This window comes from Papilio xuthus, unplaced genomic scaffold (genome assembly GCF_000836235.2).
Source record: "Papilio xuthus unplaced genomic scaffold, Pxut_1.1 DF825928.1, whole genome shotgun sequence".
In the NCBI taxonomy this organism is placed as follows: Eukaryota; Metazoa; Arthropoda; class Insecta; order Lepidoptera; family Papilionidae; genus Papilio; species Papilio xuthus.
In genome coordinates, this window is record NW_013532721.1 from 1,230,450 (window position 1) to 1,253,294 (window position 22,845).

General features: G+C 34.8%; 2 protein-coding genes across 2 annotated transcripts; one reads left to right on the forward strand and one right to left on the reverse strand.

Moving 5' to 3' along the window:
* Window positions 1-18: 18 nt before the first annotated feature.
* On the reverse strand, window positions 19-11,224 carry LOC106125396 (probable cation-transporting ATPase 13A3). The gene is made up of 20 exons (XM_013322579.1): window positions 10,995-11,224; window positions 8,730-8,966; window positions 8,426-8,654; window positions 8,046-8,250; window positions 7,554-7,773; window positions 7,160-7,290; window positions 6,896-7,078; window positions 6,377-6,565; window positions 5,875-6,084; window positions 5,488-5,622; window positions 5,255-5,368; window positions 4,877-5,150; window positions 4,550-4,677; window positions 4,310-4,433; window positions 3,770-3,931; window positions 3,532-3,686; window positions 2,905-3,128; window positions 2,306-2,454; window positions 1,880-2,067; window positions 19-1,624 (listed from the first exon to the last, which is right to left on the reverse strand). The coding sequence occupies exons 1-20, from the start codon at window positions 11,026-11,028 to the stop codon at window positions 1,493-1,495; spliced, it is 3,423 nt and encodes a 1,140-aa protein (XP_013178033.1). The 5' UTR covers window positions 11,029-11,224; the 3' UTR covers window positions 19-1,492.
* A 414-nt stretch (window positions 11,225-11,638) lies between these two features.
* On the forward strand, window positions 11,639-16,114 carry LOC106125211 (blood vessel epicardial substance). The gene is made up of 8 exons (XM_013322320.1): window positions 11,639-11,880; window positions 12,016-12,074; window positions 12,256-12,340; window positions 12,519-12,700; window positions 12,928-13,059; window positions 13,616-13,723; window positions 15,109-15,406; window positions 15,651-16,114. Exons 1-8 carry the CDS (start codon window positions 11,754-11,756, stop codon window positions 15,869-15,871), a joined length of 1,212 nt encoding a protein of 403 aa, XP_013177774.1. The 5' UTR covers window positions 11,639-11,753; the 3' UTR covers window positions 15,872-16,114.
* The last annotated feature ends 6,731 nt before the right edge of the window (window positions 16,115-22,845 follow it).

Below are 22,845 nucleotides of genomic sequence, written 5' to 3' on the forward strand. Positions count from 1 at the left end.
ATTTTTATTAAAAACATTGATAGTTTATTTTTAATTAGAATGTATAAAATAATTTCAAAATCGTAGAAGTAAAAAATATTAAGTATAAAATGATACTAAATTTAATGGTAAAAAGCACACTTTGTCGTAACAATAATAGGTTACAACCTATACGATTACAGGATAATATGAAGCTTTAGAAATTAGTTATACACCAAATAGGAGACTGACATAGTTTTTATGTCTTATAAATGACTAATGGATATACTTTAGAAACAATTAAAATAACACAACCACATGAAGTACTACAATAATTTATATTAAAAGGATACATTTTATAGTACATTTCAATTAAGTGTGTGTTCAATCACAAGTCTGTCGAAAATCGATAATATTAAGTACAATACATTGAGAATTTAAAAGTACGCTCGCGAGGCTTAAAGTTTTTAAGTAAATATGTAAGTACATTAAGCAGGTTTAATTGAAAAAATGTTATAGGTTACTGCTAGCAATTGAAAAGCAGAATGTTCGTATTTTCGGCGAATAATTTTGTAAGTACAATACTAGCCATAAAGACGTTTAAGTACGTACAGTCAAGGCTATTTGCGGTGTTCCACTTACAGATAATTGCATCATTCCGATGATTTTAAAAAATACAACAAAATCCCCGGTTTTATTTATATTTTGATTTCATTTTTAATTAATCCTAACGTTTTGTTTTGGCCACATAGGTCAGTCTTAACAAAAAATTATCAATACATACAAACAGATTCTGTTTATAAGCTGGTTATCTCTCCAAGATTCAGGTATTATTGTTACGACGAAGTTCAAATAATCACAAAAATCGTGTAATGGTTACAGCCGCGGATGTTCACTGCAAAAAACATAATGAGACGGAGGATAGTATGTTTTTGTATGAATCAATAGTGAAAACCCACGGCAAAGTGCAACATTTATGAGTTTTATAGAATAAAATGTGGAATGGGTACACTAACATTGCACATTCTACATTAAAATCGATTAAGTTATAATTTTATCGCCGCTCTGGGCTACCATACTACTAAATATATATGACTAAGTACACATACACACATAATAAATAGTTATATAGAGGAAATCAAACATCTTAGCGGCTCGGAACATATGCAGCGAGCGCAGGACACAATTTTAGATGTAGCGTGGCATAAAGGGTTGCGTTGGGAGGGCACTGCGCTGCGCAAAGATCACTTTGAGCCGCCAAGAATATTGAATACTTATACACTGACCTCTATATTCCACTGGATAGGCTATAAGCTTTAGTATTTTGTTCCTATTCGATTTTCGCCATCTTGGTGCTGGCAGTGTTGAAAACTCGAATTAATAATAGAGATGTTATTCGCCGACAGTAATATCGCCTGATGCTTTTACAGAACGATGCAAAAGCTGTCATTTCAAAGCAGTGACCTATCCAGCGGATTTGTCAGTGATCCTACAATAAAAAAAAACCTTAAAAGCAGTTTCGAGATGTGTGAAGTCAGCAGACGGGCGAGGCAGGGTCCGGCAGCCAGAGCGGGCACGTGAGGTCCGCCGCGTCCTCCTTGACTGCGCAACGTCGCCTGAACGTACGGAAGAAAGAGCCCAGCCGGTCTACTTCGGATAGTGTTGCCTGTTAATATCATTAAATATATTAAAAAAATTATATAAAAGATAATGCGCGACATAACATAAGACGTATATACTGGTAAAATCTTACACATCTGAGAAGTGCTATTTTTTATCTACAAATTAACTTAAGTTGTGTTTATACTTTATTTGAATGTTTTTTGTAATAATAGAAAATATAAAAATTTCATAATGGCCATTTATTTGATATGTCTCTATTTAACAGCTTTGGACTAGGACTTGAGGGACAAGTACATACCTCAATGGCGATGGCCAGTACGAGATGCAGGATGGGTATGATGAGGAGGTATATGCGGAAGTATGTCTGGTCCATGTCGCGCAGCTTCAACGGCATGATCTCCATCACCTCAGCCAGCCAGGGCCACGGGCACAGCAGGAGTACCAGTACAAACGCAAACTGAGTCACCAAAGTCAGTACCATGTAATCTGGAACACATATTTTTAGCTTAATTGTACTTTAAAAATTTAATGATTTTTTTTATTATTTAAATGTCTTGAATACACCTTAAATGTATATCTAAATACTCTGTGACTTCGAACTTGTAAAATGATTCTACAAATAAAACTCACTAATATAATAAATGCGAATGTTTGAATGTATAGATGGAAGGATGGATGTGTGATAGGTATTGAATTATAAATAGATTCCTTTTATGTTACGTACAGTTGGAGCAGAATGGTTCTCGGAAGGGCCATCCCTTGGCGTAGACGCAGGCGAGAACGAGGTATTGGAAGGAGGAGACGATGAAAATCACCGTATTCTCCCACAGCAGCACCTGTTCCACTTCCCCGTTGCCCTGCACCGATTTGTACCTGATGGCATCAAATTAAATAAAATTTATAATAGTTTTCTTTGCAATCTTACTGTGGGTTTCTGAAAACAAAATCTTTGTATAAGAGACATCGTCGTCTTTCTTATGATCTTTGACCAGATCTCTGCTCAATAAACAAAATCCCAAAAAAGGATTTTGTTCTCAAAAAGAAGATTGCTGAATTAATTTGACAACCCTAGTTCAAGAAAATAAATCCTAAATATTTCAGTTTGAGAAATCACTCTACTTGTACGTAAACTAATTTCTCTTCTAAAACCTAAAACAATCAACGACTGATAACGAGACGTATTTTTTGCTTCCATTAAATGTAAGAATTTACTCGTTAAAGGTGATACAAAATTACAAATAAGCACAATTTCAACTACATAGCTTTCAAAACTACCAGAAACCTAATGTAAATCGCTGAAAAAGTAACACTTGCATATCTTACCATGGTTGCGCATGCAGTAGATATAAAGAGGCAAGTTGCAGTAACAACACCAGTAACACTTGTGCCAAGAGCGGCAGTATGCTGGAGAGCGCGACCAGTGACACAGTCGGGGTCTGCTTGGTGAGCACGGGGCCCGGCGCAGCGCGGCCCAGAGACAACGCCAGAAGAGTTGTCAGAACCAAATCGATGTACAAGAACTGATTGTTGCCGAGGATCGAGAAGTACTGAAATTTAAAAAATAAAAACATTTATCCTATACTTTCTCAATGGATTTGGCGATTGCTTGGAAATGATATCTTTTGCTTCATTCATATTCAAACGTGCCGGCTGATATTACATGACAACTAAATCCAAAAAGCCAAAACGGCGAAACTCAAATAGGCACAAAATACTACCTCTTATAGCCTGTCTATTTCACGTCAACTTACGTTTGAAACTTTCCGAAATATCGATTTCACATATTTTTTTTAATTTACGGCCCGAAAAAATATAGTTTATCTGATATTGAAATTAATCTTGCTAATGACTACTGATTGCTTTTATTTTATAAAGTAGTTATGTCCTACCGCAAGTACACTGTTCTCTTTCAATAATTAAACAAAAAAATTACGTCATATGGCAACTTACATTGTATAGTATGAGAATAGAGAAGAACTGTATGAGCGAGTACAGAGCCATGTATTTGAATATGGCGAAGGAGGTGCTGAGCGCGCAGCGGCCCTCGAGCGCGAGGTGCTTCACGCATCTAATATTCTGCTCCTTAGACGTAAACGGCGCTGCCACTATAAACATAAAATAGCCAAATTAATAATCCATATTTACTGTGAAAACACATAAGTTAAGTTGTGTCACAATAAAATGTTACCAGAGGCATCAGCTTCAGAGAGCGAGATGCCAACGTGAGCGGCCTTGAGCGCGCCGCAGTCGTTGGCGCCGTCACCGCACATGCCCACCACCAGCCCATCCTCCTGCAGCGCCGTCACCAGCTGTGTCTTCTGCTCCGGACCGAAACGCCCGAATACCATGCCTAAAACATTACACGCCCCATTATCGAAAATTTATGGAGGGGCCTAGCACGAAAATTTGCGATTCAGTATTTGTAACGTCGTAGACAAAATTAAAGAAATTTGGTCGTGTACGTTACACGCCTGGTAGTGGTAGAGGCACTGCATAAATGTCGTATCAGTTTTGTCGAAGTGGATACGGACACATTTTTTGATGATTTTCGTGCTAGACTATCTGTGCTCATTCAATCAATATCAAAAATGTTTTTTGTCATTATCAATGTCTACATATATATAGATGGTTTTATATCATCAGCACTAATTCTAGATTATAAATTTATGAGTAAAGAACAACTTCATTATAATTAATTAATATACAGTCATCAAATATTTAAATCTACCTTTTTTAATGACAGTCGTCATCATTTCAGGATAGTGTGCGCGAATGACGGCCCATGTCTTGCCCTCGAGGGCTATCACATACGACTCCATTGACAGCAATGGCGGACCGTCTTCGCCGACTACCTGCAAATAAATAAATATAACTTTTTAACATTTTAAAATATATTTGATCAAGATTTAAGTTTTCGTAAAGGTGAGAATTAATTACATATGCATGATAGATCTGAAAAATATAATACCTCCATGTGCAGTGGTGGGCGCGCGTCATCACCGAGGTGGGTGCCGACAGTGATGAGCACCAGCTTCTGGTGAGGCTGCACCATGCTGCAACCGCGGGCCACAGACATCGCTGTCATTATGTTATCACCTACAAAAAATCCTTTATTAGTATAGAAACACCAAATCTAAACTTCGAGTCAAATATTTGTGGCAGACTCGTCAGAAAAAAAAACACATGGAAAGCATTCTCAATATTATGGTCTATGGGTATCTACATGGCAGGTCATCTCTAAATCATGGTCAAAGGGAATTTGAAAAAGATCAAGGATTAAATTGTTTTTCCTTACCTGTGACCATAATCTGTCTTATTTGTGCATCATGTAATTCCCTAATAACTTCTGTGGTCTCCTTCTTTAGGCTGTTTTGCATGACTAGAAAGCCCAAGAAGACCATATCACATTCCAAGTTATCTCGTTTAATGCGCTGTGCATCCACCCACTTCATCTTACGATCCAGTTTCTTGTGAGCCAGTCCGATCACACGGTAGCCATTGGACGTGTACTCGTGGAGTACAGTGCTGAAGTTCTCCGGTAGAGAGTTTGGATCACACATACCGGCTATCTATAAAATAAAATAAAATTATCTAATCTTTTCATTTTCATGATTGCCTTACCATTCTCTTTTTTCAAGTATTGTATGGTGAATTATTATTTTATTTAATGTACCTTTTCAGGAGCGCCTTTAACGAAATACACCATTTGCGGTTGTCCAAGCTCTCGTGCAATAACACCCATCGATTGCTGAGACGAAGAGAAATGGAATCGTCGTAGCAAGCCGATCTGAAAACAAAAAAAAAATAGTTATCTATAAAGTCGGTTACAGACGATAATTTTACATGCTAACATCAAAGGAATAATACATTTGAATTAGAATACTAATAAATTAATGAAATTGTTACCTCATACGGCATTTCCATGAGAGTTTCGTAATTGTCCAAATCTTGAGCGTTTCCATTGGCTGCGGTGCGCGGCTTCACCACGGCGGGGATCAAGTTGTCGTAACGGTTGTTCTCCGGACCAGGCTCCTCCAGCACCTAAAATATTTTCACTCCATACACATATGTATTTGAATGGACCTGTATGGATTTAAAAATCCAATTCATTGAAACTTGAAAAAAAAAACAAACAAAAAATAACCTGTCTGTACATCGACAAGACGTCTGATACAATTAAATGTAAAAAAAATAATAAGGGACACTGAATAACAAAAACGAGGAAATGCTTGCTTTTCTCTTTAATGTACTCCCCCATAACAATAAAATTCCCTTGCCTTGCGTAAAACTTACCCATTGTGTGAATTCAAACATTTTCAAGTCCAAAGGATCGCCTTTCAGTTCGCCTTGTATACTGGTGAGAGAGTGACAGGACGCCAGAGCTTGTACTAACGGGCTGGTGGTAGACAGACTGTTTATATCAACGACACAACGACCGAACTTGTCTTCAGTTGCCGGTATCACCGCATACAAATCCAATCCATCTTCGGTCAAAGTACCCGTCTAACAGAGAAAATAAAAGTAAATATATCGTAACAATTAATAAACTAATTAGGAAAATGATCAAGGGTCATCGCAAAATATAAATAGACTGATAAAACTTATTTTTGTGTTACAAAAGGCATCACTATTCCGGTGTTTAATTATTTTATGTTACGATGCTGCAACAGAAATGATTAGAAAACTTCAACTATACAGAGAGAGAAAAAGAGAAGGAGGGAGAGGGGGAAAAAGAGTGGGGTAAGTAGGTAGACGGAAGAGAGAGGTAGTATAGGAGTGTATTTGTATGTGTTACCTTGTCGAAGCACATGACCTGCAGCTTGCCGCAAATGACGATGCGCGCGGGCGAGACGCAGAAGATTTGGTTGGCGCGCAGACGCTGTTGGCTGTACACGATGCCGGCCGTCATGGCGGCGGGCAGCGCCGGCGGTACCACGATCGTTATTATGTCCAGTGTGCGCAATAAGATTGTGCCCGGCGAACTCTGACAATAACAAAAAAAAACAATATACATTGTGTCACACCCACTGAGCTCTATAAATAGATAGGAGATAGATTGGAAATGGCAGCTTTTGCTTCGTTCTGATTTAAGCTGTTGATGTTTACGTAACAGTTAATTCTATCTATATTTTCGAAGTTCGAATCCACACCACCGTTACAAACCGCTACCATCAGCGCCAAAATAGCGAAAATCAAGTAGGCACAAGCTACCACGTCTTATAGCCAGGCCAGGTCACATCGCATGTTTTACTAAGGTTTTTATGGTTAAATAAATTCACACATTAACCTCTTGTTCACCTTTTTTAATACTTACTCCACGCAAAATGTACAGCCAAACGGAATACGTCATTCCAACAGCGGCGATACAGAACATGAAAATGACGAACTTGACGGCGTCCTTGTAGAACTCAAATACAAATGGTTTGGGAAACAGAATGCTCTTGATCATTTCTCCTTTTGCTGTATAGAAGCCAGTACGCACAACCTTAGCCAAAACCTAAAAAATTAAGAAGAAATTTAGTGACTTATGTATTTATTAATTATTTAAATTAATAAATAACATATTTGTGTAACTTACCTGATTATTCCCATAGAACCGAGTTTGTATAACATGCGTGCCCGCAAACAATGTATGCCTCTTGTGAGTTTCCGTCGAATACACCTCGGAGCTGAGACACGGCGGTCCTTTCATTACTGGTACGCTTTCGCCTGCAATTTACGTAAGTCTTCAGGATTTTTCCATGATTGAAAAAAAATCTTTATGAATAAATATGTTAGAATAATTTAGAAGGGATGCAAGACTTAGCTGTTAATACGTTGAAAAGACACGAGCCGACAATGAAAATATAAAGGCTAACTGTCGACTACAGTGATTGAAACTTAAGATTTTTTTATTAGGAGCAAAAGTGCAAGTAGACTTGATTTCGCTAAAAAAGCGATGTGTTTTTATATGTATTCAAAACATTTCATACCAGTAAGCATGCTCTCATTGACAATGCAGGAGCCGGCGATGAGCATAGCATCGCATGGCATGATGCAGCCGTCAGGTGGCAGCACGAGCACGTCACCTGGCACGAGCCGGGAGCTCGCCACTACGCACTCCTCGCGCCCCGTGCCTCCACGTGTCGGTCGCAACACGCGCACCGTAAGCGCATTCGTTGACGAAGCCATCTCGTGCAGCTTTATGCTCATCTGGGTACAGAACATTAATCACAGCCTTAGAGAACACAGAACTGGATGTTGGAAGGAATTTTTTTTGTACAATCGATGTCGTGTATGAAACAAAATATAGTTTCGCATTTATTTTTGTCGTCTGCCACAAACATTTGTTTCTTCGCAAATATGACTTTCATACTAATATGTTTATAAACTCCTACTTCTTAGGAAAATGCTGCTATGATAATTTTAAACAAATGAAAACCATTTAAAATGAAAGATATTTTCAAACAACAAAAATATCTTACCTGTTTAGTTTGGTGCAAAGCCAGCATGCAAGAGCCTACAGAAAGGAAAAACACGCAGGTTGCATATTGATAGTATTCATCCAGTGACCATAAGATAATGGAAAAGATTTGGAATAAATAGAATGGATTGAAGACTTCATTTGTGAATAATGACCAGTAACTCTTCACATCCACTTCTACGGAATTGTAACCATAGAGCTTTAACCTGTAAATAAAGTTTTCCATTTAATAAAACTAAGTTGTCTTTAAGTTTATTTACATGAAAAGGTAATTGAATTTTCTAAGATTTATTTTGTATTAACCTTATTAAAGTTAAGAATAATGTTTTTTTTTAATATATATATTATTAGAATAGTGTAGTAAAACAAAACATTTCTTACAATTCATTTTGCTGGCGTTTATTAATACCGCACGTGTTTTCCATTAACAAATTAATAGTCATTTTTTCATTAAGAGTTTGCACGTTGATAAAAACTCCATGGTCACTCAGCCAAACATAGCGGTTTTGTTGATAAATGAAGAAGCGCAACTTGTTATCTCGGTGATTGGAGAGGTTGAGGTCCACTTCATGAACTGGTTCCATGTCGAACTTCTTCTCAGGATGCGATACTTAGAAAAACAACATCTTATATTATAGTTTTCTTTAGTTTTACATTAAGTCAATTTTGTTAAAATAACACTTACCACATTTTCCGCAGATGACATTAGCAAATTTCAAACTGCTTTTTATGTATTGTAATTTGTAATATTTTGGATAATTACTTAATGCAAAATATGGCAGCCCACCTAATGCAATACATACTGAGTGAAATAATATCGAGCGAAATTTTGAATATTTGTATCCACGGATCCTGATGATTTGGTCGTCTACGGCATTTTCGAAGATCTGCCATTGTGGGTCTCCGATTACCTCATACTCATCTGCAATATAAACAGTTATCTTAATTTATACATCACTTACCCTACTTATAGTCATATATACATCATAAAGACAATTATAAATTGTATTAAAGGCACTAAAAGGTAACCTATAATGGTTTGAAATTTTGCTTAAAGATGAAGCCGGGGATTCCCTTACAAGTAATTTTCCTCCTCGAAGCAAATAACACTTGTATGTTAATATATTATTGTGTTTGAATGGAATAACTAAACTTATTTTATATTGTTGGAGAATATATGTTAGATCATTTGTACCCACATATAGTTTTAGAGCCATTGATGCTTGGGTAGTTGCTAGAATTATATTAAAGCATGTGCTTGACTAGAAATTTTACTGCTGATTGATACTTATCAAAGTTAACATGTGGACTTATATAACAATTGTATAGTCCAGAAACATTCTAAATGTTAACTATTGAGTTAAGAAGATTTTATACAATGCAATAGTAATATACTACATGTTGTGATACACACAGTTCAATAAGACTAATAGAAATGACCTATAAATTAATCAATTCACCAAGGCTATTACAATGTCATTGATCTGTAAAATAAGATATCATTGAATGATATAAAATAATATATAATATATAAGTTATAAAATAGATATTAGGATAAATACATAGTGTAGTTTTAAAATGTAAAGCCAAATATTTGACAAATGACAAGGTTCTGACACACAGATAAGATTACTATCTTTATTGCACAATTAAGATAAGACTTTTCTTTTATTTTTTCTAACTAATACAAAAAAAAATTAACACCAGATTTGGTTGGGTAGCTACTAAATATAGCTTAAGCATGTGTTTGTGAAGTGATTGTATTTATAAAATTATTTTTATTACTTTTTTATCTTTTGAGTGTGACTAGTATGAAATTAAGATAACATACATATTATTTAAGTTAGTGATTCAACATAGTCTCATCTTCAAAAATAAACAAGACTGAAATGCTAATGTCGGTCATCAAGGTTGTACTGCAACTTGATTGCTTTAATTGAACTTCTTAACTGTCCCTTATTGTAATCATTTAAACCCAATTGAGTGCAATGTTCACTTCTGCTCATACTAAGTAGTATTTGAACAACATAAATTTTAGCAGGATAAATTTATTTTCAACTAGCTGTTACCCACAACTCTGTCTGAGCGGAATAGAAAAAACTTAATAAATAGCTTATGTGTTCTTTCAGACTGTGATCTAGAACTATGCAAAATGTCACGCAGATCCATACAACCGTTCTAGAGATATCTCAGCTTTCACATTTATATTGAGCTATTCACATTTTATATTTATATATTAGTAAGATTAAATATATTGGGAAATTACATCAACTAAGAGCTATATAAGTCATGCCTGGGTTTTGAATGGTAAGCTGAGATTACAATCTTTGATTTGGTGCAGTCTAGGCACTCATATTTGCACCTTCACCCGGATGTCCATCTGGTCAACATAAGTTGGTCTTAGATGACTGTGACCATTGTTAAGTTTCTTTTATTCATTCTTACATGTTAAGAAAGTGTAACAGTATATTATTGAGTATAGTTATTACATACTGTATTGTTCCATAATTTTAAAGTTTGGACACCTTATACTATTTTTAAACATGATTTTAAAAATTATAACTGATTTTTATTTATATAACAATAACATAATATTGTATGCGATAAAACTCCCTGTTAGCTAAATAATAGTTCTTGCAAAGTATGACTAATGACTTAGACTACAAATATATAATATATGATGTGACAATGTGGTTTAAGATATCAGTTATAAACATAAGGTGTAGTTTCTTTCATTATTGCCAACAAATACATTAATATTTTATATGTTGCTAACAAGCAAACGTGAAAATATATGTTTTACACGAAACCATTTTATCTCAAATTAGCATTAGTGAATTGTGAAATATTTAATTAAAATGAAGCTGTTAGGATATGTTATAATAAATCGTCCACGTTTCTTAGTATATTTATAATATAAAATCTTATTGCTATTACTCAAGTATCTTACCATTGACAACCGAGGATTTACTCATGTTCGGCATTTTGAAGATCTTTCTAATGACACAATAACTTAAGGCATAATATTTTGTTGTTTGACGTTATTTCTTTTAACTGATGCTACCTCATCGCAAAATATTCTACAGGAATCCACTAAATACAAGCCCAATCTCGCATCACACCTTTAAAAAGGATGAACTTGAATGTGGTTGAATAAAACCGTAGACACATAGATATAGAATTAAACGTCAATATAATTTTATTTTTGAGCTTGACAGATTTCCACAGCCTTATAAAGAAATAAAGACAGGACAAAACTGGATGTCAGCAACATGGTTTTCATTTATTTACAAAAAATACACAAATCATTATTGAGATAAAAAAAAAATTACATAAATGAATTGAAGAAACGGTTACATCAAATTCAATGGATACATATAACTGCGTTTAACACAAAAAAGAAGCACTACTCGCACGGAAATTTAAAATGACCTGTCTACCTCTTTATATCATTACAATTTTGAAAAGGCACAGATCTTATCAAAATGAACCATAAACTCGAGTTTCACCACGTTTCCCTAGATGGCTCTTATTCACATTGTCTGACGAATCAAAGCAGTTGTAGCTGTTATTGATTTTTTGGCGGCAATTACACAGTGTTTGGTTTTTAGAAAAATTACTGTTCTGTTCTGCTCATTGATAAGCACTAAAAATTAACATAACATCACTAAGGGGGCGTTTCTTTAAAAAAAATTGATGTTTTTCCAAAATGTCTCAACATAGTGATTTAATGGGACTTAAAAGTGAATATTTGGAGATAAATGAATATAATTTTACATGGCCTGGAGAAAATGGTACATTTCATGATATTGGTTCAATAAATTACACAATGCCAGGTGAGCTTTTTCTTTAAATAATTTTGTTTCCCAACAACATACCTTTTTGACCTTTTCTTTTGTTTCTAGTTCAGTCTTATTTTGGTTAGAAATACGATAAATATTTAGACCGGGTCTAATTTATTATTTTTTCAGGTCCATGGTACTGGCCTTGGTGTCCGTTATGGAAGGTTTCACAGCATCCCTTATTCCAGGTAAATGTACTTTAGCTTGTACTAGTGCTAAATCCTCTTAACTACAATAATTTGTTTTGGGGATTAGGAATTTATTTATGACAATGTAGCGTCAAGATTTAGTTAATTTAGGCATGTGTTTGCGTAAAATGGGAGATAATTTACTTATTTATGTACCAAATTGTTAATATTTTATCTTTAGCTCTCCAACATGCTTTTCGTTGCATCGTACTGCGCTCCAAGCACAAAAAAGGGTCAGCTGTGGATGCATACGATATTAATTTTTGGTGAGTCAATGTGTCTGCGTTTGAGTTCCACTTTTAACGCCTGAATTCTTTTTACTTCTATTTTTTGTCTCTTCGTCCTATATGCTTATGGAATTGGAATGACTATTGATAGCAATCATTGATAATTATAAAAACCGTTTAATGACTCATATGTTTTATCGATTTTCTTTTTTCAAAGCTTTCATGCTGAATTCGATCTGGGCCTGGCACGTGATATGTTCCCCCGACACGTTTTCCTGGAATTTCGGATTCGTCTTCTTAAACTTGGGCCAGGTTGTGTATCTGGTGTACCAGATGAGACCGGTGAAGTTTGATCCGGAACTAGAGGAGGTCTATCACACGCTTTTTGAACCGTTCAAGGTACGCAGTACGGCTACGGTTCTACGCCGCAGACAGTGCATCGTCTACGTTTTACACGGTGAATGTCGTAGGCCGTACAGTGTCTACGTCGTAGGCCGTACAGCATCTACGTCGTAGGTAGTATAGGATCTATATTGTAGGCCCTAAATCTAAATTAATCAGCAATAAAATTGTCTTTTTCTGCCACTTTTCCCAAGATGCCCAGTAAAGGGTAACGTTTTGGTCAGGTAACAAGACTTCAGTTCAAGAGGATGGTGTCTCCGGACTTCGCGCACGTGATGTCGCTGCACGCAGGAGAGGCTTACGCCATGCAGAACCTAACTAAAACTGACCGTCTCGGACTGCTGCTCTCAGGAAAGGTAACATCGCACGAGTTAGGCGTAGCGAAGTGTAAAGGGACGCGACGGAGACCAATGCGCAGTGCGCTGATGACCTTGAGCTACCGAAATATTTAAAAACACGTATACCTGCTGATATACGGAATAAACACTTTCACTCTTGTATCTTCTACCAGTAATTTCTCACCGACCTAGTGAGTATGGGTATCGCTCGAGTTTATTCTCTACGTGAAATTATGCAAATTGTAATTTGTATTCAGCGAGTGGTGACGGCGGGCGTTTGAAACAATTTTTGTGTGCGCACGTGTCAATGTTTGCGACGCGGCGGTTAACGGCTAGCACGTGCTTCACTCCGCTCTGATACACTTCACTTAATACTTATTTTAAACAAAACTTTGATAAAACACGTATATTTTTTTCTGAGCTCGTTTCATAATATCGATGTATGTGAATCGTAAAATTAAATTTGAAAACGGTTACCCATTTACCCTTCTATTTTATCACCTACTACCGATAAACGGTTTCGGAAAAAGAAACTCATTTTAACCGTGATTATTTATTATTTACTGTTAAATAGGTGAATGTAATGAGCGGTCATCAGTTCCTGCATCCGATACTTCCTTGTGAGTTTCTTGATTCACCTGAGTTCGAATCAAGTCGAGCTACAATTGATGAAAAGTTTAAGGTAAGATGTATATTACACTTATAAATTTATCTCTATAATATTAACGTAGAACCATAGGCCAGCAAAATGAATTCAGGATGCTACGATGTTGAAATAAATGAAAAAGTTCGCTCATAGCTTTTTCTTGTATTAATACTTTGGTAATTAAAAGCATCGCAGGCGTTTCTGAGATTAAAAATCTTACGTATTGTTTTTTTTTACTTCAATATTGAGACTACTACAAATTACAAAATTGCGCAACTAAAATATGAACTTATTTTAATTATATTCTCTAATTCGTAATTTTGTTCACTTTTGATATTAATCGTTTAGTATAGTGCATTTTAAAGATTTTGGATTTTTTAGAAATAAGGATCAAAGTTTGTGTTTTTAATTAAATCATTTTAGTGACTTTACAAACATTCTCGTTTATTGGTGTCAGGTTGTTAAATAAGGTAATGGCCGTAACAAACACGGCCGACCCGGGGTGATGACTTCATTATTTAGGGAGAAGAGAAATGGGCTGAACTACATCCATATAAATCACTATATCATAACTGTTCTACATTTAAACCGCATTTGTATAATAAAATAGATTTCATTTTAAGTTTTATTTTATAGTTGTGTATAACTGTTGCACGTATGCATTGTTCTCTCTAATTTTATTATGAGTTCAAACTCAACAAGTCAAAAAAGGAATACTTAACAAATTAACTTTATCAAATTATAATTTTTAAACTAACATTATTTACACATCGTTATAAGTAAACATAACAGCTTTGTCAATGTTAGCACACGTTTAACCTTACACATCATTAAATTACTAAAACGGCTCGAAAGCACTGTAAAGTTTACTTTGGCGCGTAAAACTTTATTTTGAATTAAAACTTTGATTAAATCGTTTCATAAATCATTACACGGTTAGTGTGCATTTTTACTTGGTAAAAGTTAATAAAATATATTTAATTAATTGCTTAATTACGCAACCCCTTCTAAATGTAAATAATATATAGTCCATCAGTTAATAAGTTTTCTATTAAGAAACAACAGGGAGTGTTCTGAATTGTAACTGACTTGACTATGTAATTTCTTAGTACCCACCACACCTTTCCTAGCGTGATACGATCTATATGCAGATAGTATACTTAAATATATAACACAGTAAACATCAAGTAAGAAGTCCTTATAGGTATTTGTTTACTTTATTTGCTTGTATAAATGGCGAACGTGTGGTCAAAATGGAATAAACCATAGGATTTAAAGAACATGATAAACTACCCGGTATGAGACTTGTCGAGTACTTTACTGCCCGACGAGACTTCCAAATAAAATGCAATTTAGTATTCGGGGAATACGTCTATACGAGGTCTAAGAATAATATGTATTAAGTTATGTTTTTGTCGTAGGTTTCTATTGTAGCAGCATCATCTTGTCGCTATGTATACTGGCAGCGCACTTCGCTAGAATATCTCTTTGTAAAAGAGCCTTACTTAGCTTGTGTGGTGACAACACTAATAGCTCGGGATATAACAACCAAGTTGTACGCGATGAATAATAAAATCGTAACAGAGAGAGGATCGCATTTAGATATAAGACTGCCGAGCATCTCGCACGCGCTGGCTCGAAGTCCAAGGAGGTTGCGTTCAGCAAGTAAACCTCCACCGCCCACTACTGTACAACCGGTCCCGCCGGAAAAACGACCAAGTAAGTTTTTCAATTTATTTTTTCTTCAACCTTAGATACTTTATTGATCAATTAAATTTTCAAATATTTTATATGAGTATTTTGAAATTCATCTTTGTTGTATGTGTCACAATTATGAGACACTTTACTGGCTGACGACCTGCAAAGGTTAGCGTAGCGATGTTTTAGACTTTTCTGACTTTTAGCCCTGTTGTATGCCCATTATTCTTTTTATTTAGCGCAGTAAATTTTACTACTTCAATAGATTGCTGGAACCGTGAGTCTGAGCACCTGAGCAATCACAAGCGCAATGGTATAGCGGCCACTACGTATGTTGAGGAGGATGAGGAACTGATCCCTCTAGCGGAGCACGAGGCGCCCGCCGCCTCCTCTGATGACCTGTCAATCGCCGACAGTTGTCCTGACACGTCTTCCAAGTATCATAGCTGCGAGGCTGTCGAAACTGATGATGAATTAAGACATTGATTCAATAAATATTGTAAAAATGTTCAAGATCATATATTGTTGTCCCCCTCACCCCCTCTGATAACCAGAGATAACAATTTGTTTTGTACAGAAGTTTAGAAAGTGAAAACTCATTGTAAGCTTGCGCTTGTGTCGGAATTAAACAACAACGAACCCGAGACTTTGTTTCTTTAGATAAATATTGTCACAATACCAGTGAATGCTGTTATGAATTTTGTTTACTGATTTTTTTTTTAATAAATATGTGAGCTTTAATGTTCTTTCATTTTACTTTTAACATACTATTTAGGTATTCCTTTAATACTATGTGTGTTGAAAACGGAGAAATTGTTTAATTTGTTGGCGATTTTAAACTTAATTGAATGATAATAAAGTATTACGAACCGAAAGTATGTTTGGTTTCGTCTTGAACTGTTTTTATCTATTTAGATGTACTGTGAAAATATTACATACAAAAATAATACATTAACAAAAGTAATATATCAAAGTAATTTCCAGAGCACCTGTTACAGATTCAATCACGTAAAAGCTCTGATAAGCTGCTCGTAAAATTCGCCGTAGTACATAAACAAGCGGTCGAACATTTTTATTACTAATTGTGTTACGAAGTGTTATTATAAGATCGCTTTATGTTGGGTGTGATTAGCTTTCAGACGCGACGGGCGTACACCTACATACCGCTGACCTTATTCACTGCTACGATGGTGTAAAATACAAAGTGGCTATAAATGTAAGAAACTAGGTTAAATATGGATGAACGGTTAACAACGTTTTGAACAAGTTTAAGTAAACGTCTTTCGGTTTCATGATTAGACAAACTCCTAAATTCAATTTGATGTACAGTAAAAGTTACTCAAGTTTTCTCTTTTTATTTCACTGCCTGTTAAAGAATTAATTCGTTTAAGTGGAAAAAAAGTTATAAAGTATATTGTAATCATTAACCACAACAAAACCAAAAACGTGAATAGTTAGGAACATTGCAGAAATCTTGTAAAATAATACCTCATGAATAGGACTTTAAGTTCTATGCGAGGTACAAGTACAAATTGCATTAATCAATACGATAACAAAACACAATGATATATTAGTACAGATGATATCGTATAAGCAAAGTACTCGACCGCAACGAGGCTTTATTATCGCCAGCACTCTTATCATGACCGCAAGGCTCCGCTGTTACCATTGCTACAAGCAATAACTTAATCCCTATCTGATAGGTAAGTACGAGGTAAAAAAAGGTAGTGATATAGTTTCTTCGAAGGAAAGAAAAATATAGAAATCATTTAGTTACGTTTACATATTGATAAATAAAGATATCAATGCATTAACTAAGTTTAACTGACTTACGTTTTAAATACTACTCAACTTTGGCACCTAAATAAGTGCCTAAGTAGCATTTTTTGTTCAATATAAAAAGTTATGAACTGTAGCGAATAGCAATTATAGCTTGAAACTGTGGAACGATCCATGACGGCAAAATGTTAAGTCAACACCTTTTTGTACATAAAGGTCGAGCTTCGTACTATAATAAAGACTAAAGCGATTTTTATGGAACAATACATTTTTAACGTAAGCGACGATACTAAATCTGTTAATAGATAATTGTGTGCTCTTTTTAAAGAGGAACCATAATTCAATCTCATGACAAGAGCAAATTATAGTCCTTTGAGTCGAATTTTTATCATATCTTTTTTGTACGATATGCAATCAGAAAATGAACTCAGTATTATATGATAGGAGTATAAAATAGGTAGAAAATAAAATGGCTAAAGATACAGCTTGAAAATTGATAAAATTTTCGCAATGCACTCAAATTCGAATGGGCCATAATAAGCTTAGATTAGTTTGACGGCACGTTAGATTTCACTCGACGTTGTTAAGACGGACGGCTAGATTGTTGTTTGCCGATGCCCTATTTAAGTGGAAACTAGGTAACGTAAATACCGATTAAGGTGTGCGATAGTGGACTTTCTTCTGAAGCAATCGATTCGCCACATAGACGAGCCGGCACGAAGTTTGCCAATAAACAAAACTTCTTGCGGTCAGGGGTTCTGAGGTCCGATTTATTGGCTGTGCAAGAAATGTGCAAATACAAGTTGAACAATAAATACTGACTACACAATTTCTTGTTAATATTTCCTGCAATTTTTAAAGTTCAGTTCAACGTATTTATGTTTATTAATTTACATTACAGACGCTAGGTTATCGATGAGGTAAACATTTACCATCATATTTTCCTCAATGACTACTAAATATTTTTATCAGCTCAAGACACTAAAAAGGACTTGTTATAAGCAACTAATAGTTACCATAACTTTGGTAATAGAAAATGAAACGTGTGACGGTGCTATTTGGGTGACCTCTTTATTTATTAGGACACAATATTAGGCGGCACTCAATAAGGGAGCGGACATAAACGTTGAATGACAATATGCCAACCTCTTTAGACTAGATAAAAATAATTTACAACACGACTGAGTTTGCAAAGAAACAACAAGACCGTAAAAAACTCGCTTGTAACAGATTCATCTTATCTTAATACATTTGTGCGGGATAATTTCTTCTTATAATGTATTTTCATAAATTAAACTGCGCTTAGTGCCTTGCATAACTTGTAGGAATTAGTAAACAGTGAATCTTATTAATTTCACACTTGGAGTATGTCTTGCCGGCGCACAACTTTACATAATCTGTCTACGGCGTTATCACGTTGCAACCAGGCACATATGTATGTTGCATCTTAAGATAATGTATGTAACATATTAAGTAAGTTTTAATTAGTAGCGACAATTTCATTTTAATATAAGCTACAAACTACTAGATGTATGATGTATAAAAGAGTAGTACAATGTTGGATAAAATAAGTTTATTCAAATTTGTTGAATTTATAGCTGGCAATTCTTATACGGGAAGACCGCATATGGTGGAAGAGATTGGACAAGACGTTAACAACTTTGTATGATACTTAAATGTATTAAGTTACTATATATAATGTTTATATTAAGGAGTATAGCAGCTCAACCTCCACTAATAGGCTGTATGCTTCTCTTAATTTTTGACTGTCGAACCAAATGCCTAATTTTAAATATTCGACTATCACAATTTTTTACAAAAAAATCGAGAGTTGACTCTCATAAATAGTTTAAAAGCCTATCTAAAAGACGTTATCGCTTTCTTAAGTATTTCAAACGTCGTATTTCACAACCTTAAAGTAGGAGGTCGGAAGGTGGCATCACATTACGATAAAGTGCTAGATATACCTAGAATTAACAGCAGCGAGGTTGGAGCTCACTAACGCCCAAATCAAATTCTGATTACGACTTTTTTCTTATCGCAAGCTTTTTAAAGAAAACCTTTTGTGTGCTTAAATTTATGTCACAGGTGTCAGAACTAGTTGATAATAAAGAATTTGTTGTGTTCAATAATTTAAAAGTAACGAATAAACACATTGGAAAAAACAAATTAAATATATTAAAGTGGATAGTAATTGATTATGAATACAATATGATGTTACACAGATTGTTTCAATAATTCGTGATAACAATAGTTCAAACCTTAATACACTTTACAAGGCATATATGAACAAGCCATGACAGGTTGCAAGCCCATCGCCACTATTGTTTGCGTTGACCACGACTGGAAAAATTTGAAAGGTATTTCCCATATAGACACTTCGCTAGAGTGTTAGAGAAATTTCCACATAATGCAACCTTAAAATGAATTAAAGAGCTTTTAGGAAAATGGATACTTTTATTTATGATATTTGAAAGGCTTTATATTGCATAAGTTTCTATTAGAATTAGCACTAGTTAATATAGATCAAATTACGGTGTAATAAATCTATATATACTCGTATAGAAGAGTAAAAGAATAAATTGCTAGATTTATTCATTTCGCGCGGACGAAGTCGCAGGCGACTGCTAGTGTAAGTATATAGGAGAAGAGACAAAGGTTAGAAGTGTAATATCTGTATGACTCTTGTATACAACGTTAGTGTGTACGTATTTTATGTGTGTTTATATACATTATACTTCGTATAAAATTACTGTGACGCAATAAAATTCGCGAGAATATTAAATGGTGCATTGTTGTGAAATGTGACGTAGAAACGTTTATCTCGTTCACCGAATGACACAATACACAACATTTATTTCTAACCGATTTAACGGCCACCAATATCTCAATAGTTATTTCCACTGTTCTGTGTTGTGTACATAACGTGATATTTTATGTGGTGTTCAGTTTTAATACATAAATATGTTTAATGTCGCTTTTTTTCTTTTTGATATAATAATTAATGATGCCCTTTACCCAGAAGGGTAAGTGTAGATTAGAACATCCATTTCTTTTAAATTTACTTTTATAAACAAATTGAAACGTATCTGTAGATCTATTCTTGTTTACAGTCTTCTTTATGTATTTATATTTTTTCTGTCCACTAGTCCACGTTTATCCAGGTATCTCTGAAATGGCTTGACCGATTTTGACGGAACTTTTACTAGAAGGTAGCCTGTGTGCGCGGGAATGACCGTTTCCGCGCTGGCGAAGTCACGAGCAACCATTGTATTGTCATAAACTATAACGTAATAATTAAGGTAAGCCAAACTCTATGTGCATACATTTATACAAACACACACATACACATATTATACTAGTCTCAAAGGCCAGGCCAGCCGAAGTTTGAACGAAAACTTACCGTCCTCTGGGTCTAGGGAACTTTGTTCATATGAATGAATTTGCTTCTCTAAACTTGCACTTTTGTAATGTGAAAATATGTAGCGACAAATCACGTTACGTTACGCAATTCTTGTTGACTGGTATGAATTTACTTAGTTAGTACTTTCATAAGCTAGAAAGCTACGTTCAACATTTGCTCTGATAGCACCGAGCTAGAACAGCTCTCTGTGCTATAAATATGATACAAATATGTAATCTAGTATAGTACGCCTCGTTGTCATATCAAAGTGAGTGTTAGGTTCTATCCTCTATGGAAATATAGCGGAACTCCCGTGTGTACGTAAGAAAATGAACTTGAGTATAGCTTAGCAAAAGTTTGATATAAAAGATAAGTGTAAGTAACACCAACAGAACCCAGACGGGTAGACACACCTGCAAATTGAAAGAAGAAAACAATATCAGTGTTTAACGCTATATAAATTGTAAAGTTATTTACTGTAATCCTTCGTAATTATTTCTTCTAACTTTATAAGGTTATAAAAAGCAAGTGAAATAAAGAAAACATAATAATACAGATGATACTTTTATATATTTGTGGCGAACGAAATACTAACTAGATTTTGTTTCCCTATTTTGAGTGGGATAGCATATTTTTGTGTCGTTTCAGCAGAAAATGTTGCGATGCGTAATCCACAAATGTGATTACTAAAATTTAGTTTAAAATTCATGTAAGCTAATGCTAATACAATAGGACTACAATGGAGGTTGACAATATTAATACTTATAGAAATACAGAAACTAAGCTTACTAATATTATAAATACGAATGTTTATTACAAGGTATCCCTAAAACAACTGCATGGATCTCGCTGAAACTTGGATCGTCTGATCTGAGGTAGACTATGCTTTCGAAGAACACATAGGCTAATAATTCATTTATAATTTAATTCCGCGAGAACGGAGTCGCAAACGACACCTAATTATTTATAATAGAGCTTTAATCAGTAGGTATGTATATGAGTATCAAAGTCTAATAACCTTATTAAGTCGATTAAAGTTGCAAAAGCTATATTATTTCGCACTAACTAGACTGACTTTAAGTGTTAAGTGACTTTAATTTCTTCGTTATCAAAATGGTCTGGTATTGGACATCTGAAATGTTTTTTTATAATAAACATAGTCCTTGCCAATTTATTTATATTTCTCTCACAATATATCAGCTTTGATTAGATTTTATTGAGCGTCCGATGCTACTTTGCGGCACTCGTCTCTGAAGACTTACATCTTTCGACTTTCTCAGATATATTTCAATGCATTTTAAATTAAATTATATAAGATATTTTATTTTTAGTAGCATAAAGAAACGTACCTGAATATTTCAATAGCTGTTGTATTGTAACTATTATAGGAACTTTAGTAAGTTAATTGCTAATTTAAACTGATTTTACTTTGAATTAAACCTCGATCTATAGAAATACTAGAAATAACTACAAAAGAAGTCACGAAAATACTTAGCTGCGTAAAACTACAGAAAAATATATTGTACAATTTCTTGGTCTTAGTAAATATCAAAAACTCGTCAGAATTGGGCTATAATTGTTTACTCATTTCGGTCCCCGAGCAACTGAGGAAATTGATTGTCCGATGCCAGCTGAGGCCGGTAACGTAGAAAAACAAAAGTTAATTAGCGTTCAATATTAAAACAATGGCGACCGACCGTTTGTATAAAAAAAAACTTTTCCAAGCAAGAAACTTCAACTTTGCTTTTAGGAACAAAATATGACTTAAATTTTTTCTTGGAGAGTTATATTATGAAAAAACAATTTTCAAAGTGGAAGTTAAATTAAAATGCAAAATTAAATGATAATAAAAAATTGGATGGTATTCTACCTTAATGTTAGATATATGTATACAAACGTCTAAGATTTGATTATTTATAAGCCGTAAATTGTAAGTAGTATAAAACCGTATGTACTGTCGCATTGTCTTTAAACTTAATGTATCATAGACCCAAGAGTAGTTCCAACTGAAGTCAAGTTGGACTCGATTCTCAATTTCATTTGTGCTCTGGCTCGGTCACTGCGAGGGGACGCGATGCAGAAATGATATATTGTCATTGGCGGCCACAGTTACAGTGGAGACGGAAAGGCTGCGTCACGGAGGCATCGTCGCGAACTGGACTCTTGCCAGCCGTTAATCGTCACGCGATATATCAGGTAACTATCCCCATGTCTCAATTCGATCCGACACCGAAATTAAGTAAACACAGGAATATTTTATTAATAGTTACAGATACTG

Excerpts from the sequence above, each read along its gene's own strand:
- LOC106125396 (XM_013322579.1), bottom strand. The coding sequence starts at position 11,028 with ATGCCGAACATGAGTAAATCCTCGGTTGTCAATG. Across the intron at positions 5,151-5,254 it reads TTAAAGGCGCTCCTGAAAAG|ATAGCCGGTATGTGTGATCC; the intron begins GTACATTAAATA and ends TTTATTTTATAG. Across the intron at positions 1,625-1,879 it reads TACTGGCCATCGCCATTGAG|GCAACACTATCCGAAGTAGA; the intron begins GTATGTACTTGT and ends TGATATTAACAG.
- LOC106125211 (XM_013322320.1), top strand. The coding sequence starts at position 11,754 with ATGTCTCAACATAGTGATTTAATGGGACTTAAAAGTGAATATTTGGAG. Across the intron at positions 12,075-12,255 it reads CACAGCATCCCTTATTCCAG|CTCTCCAACATGCTTTTCGT; the intron begins GTAAATGTACTT and ends TTTTATCTTTAG. Across the intron at positions 12,341-12,518 it reads GCATACGATATTAATTTTTG|CTTTCATGCTGAATTCGATC; the intron begins GTGAGTCAATGT and ends CTTTTTTCAAAG.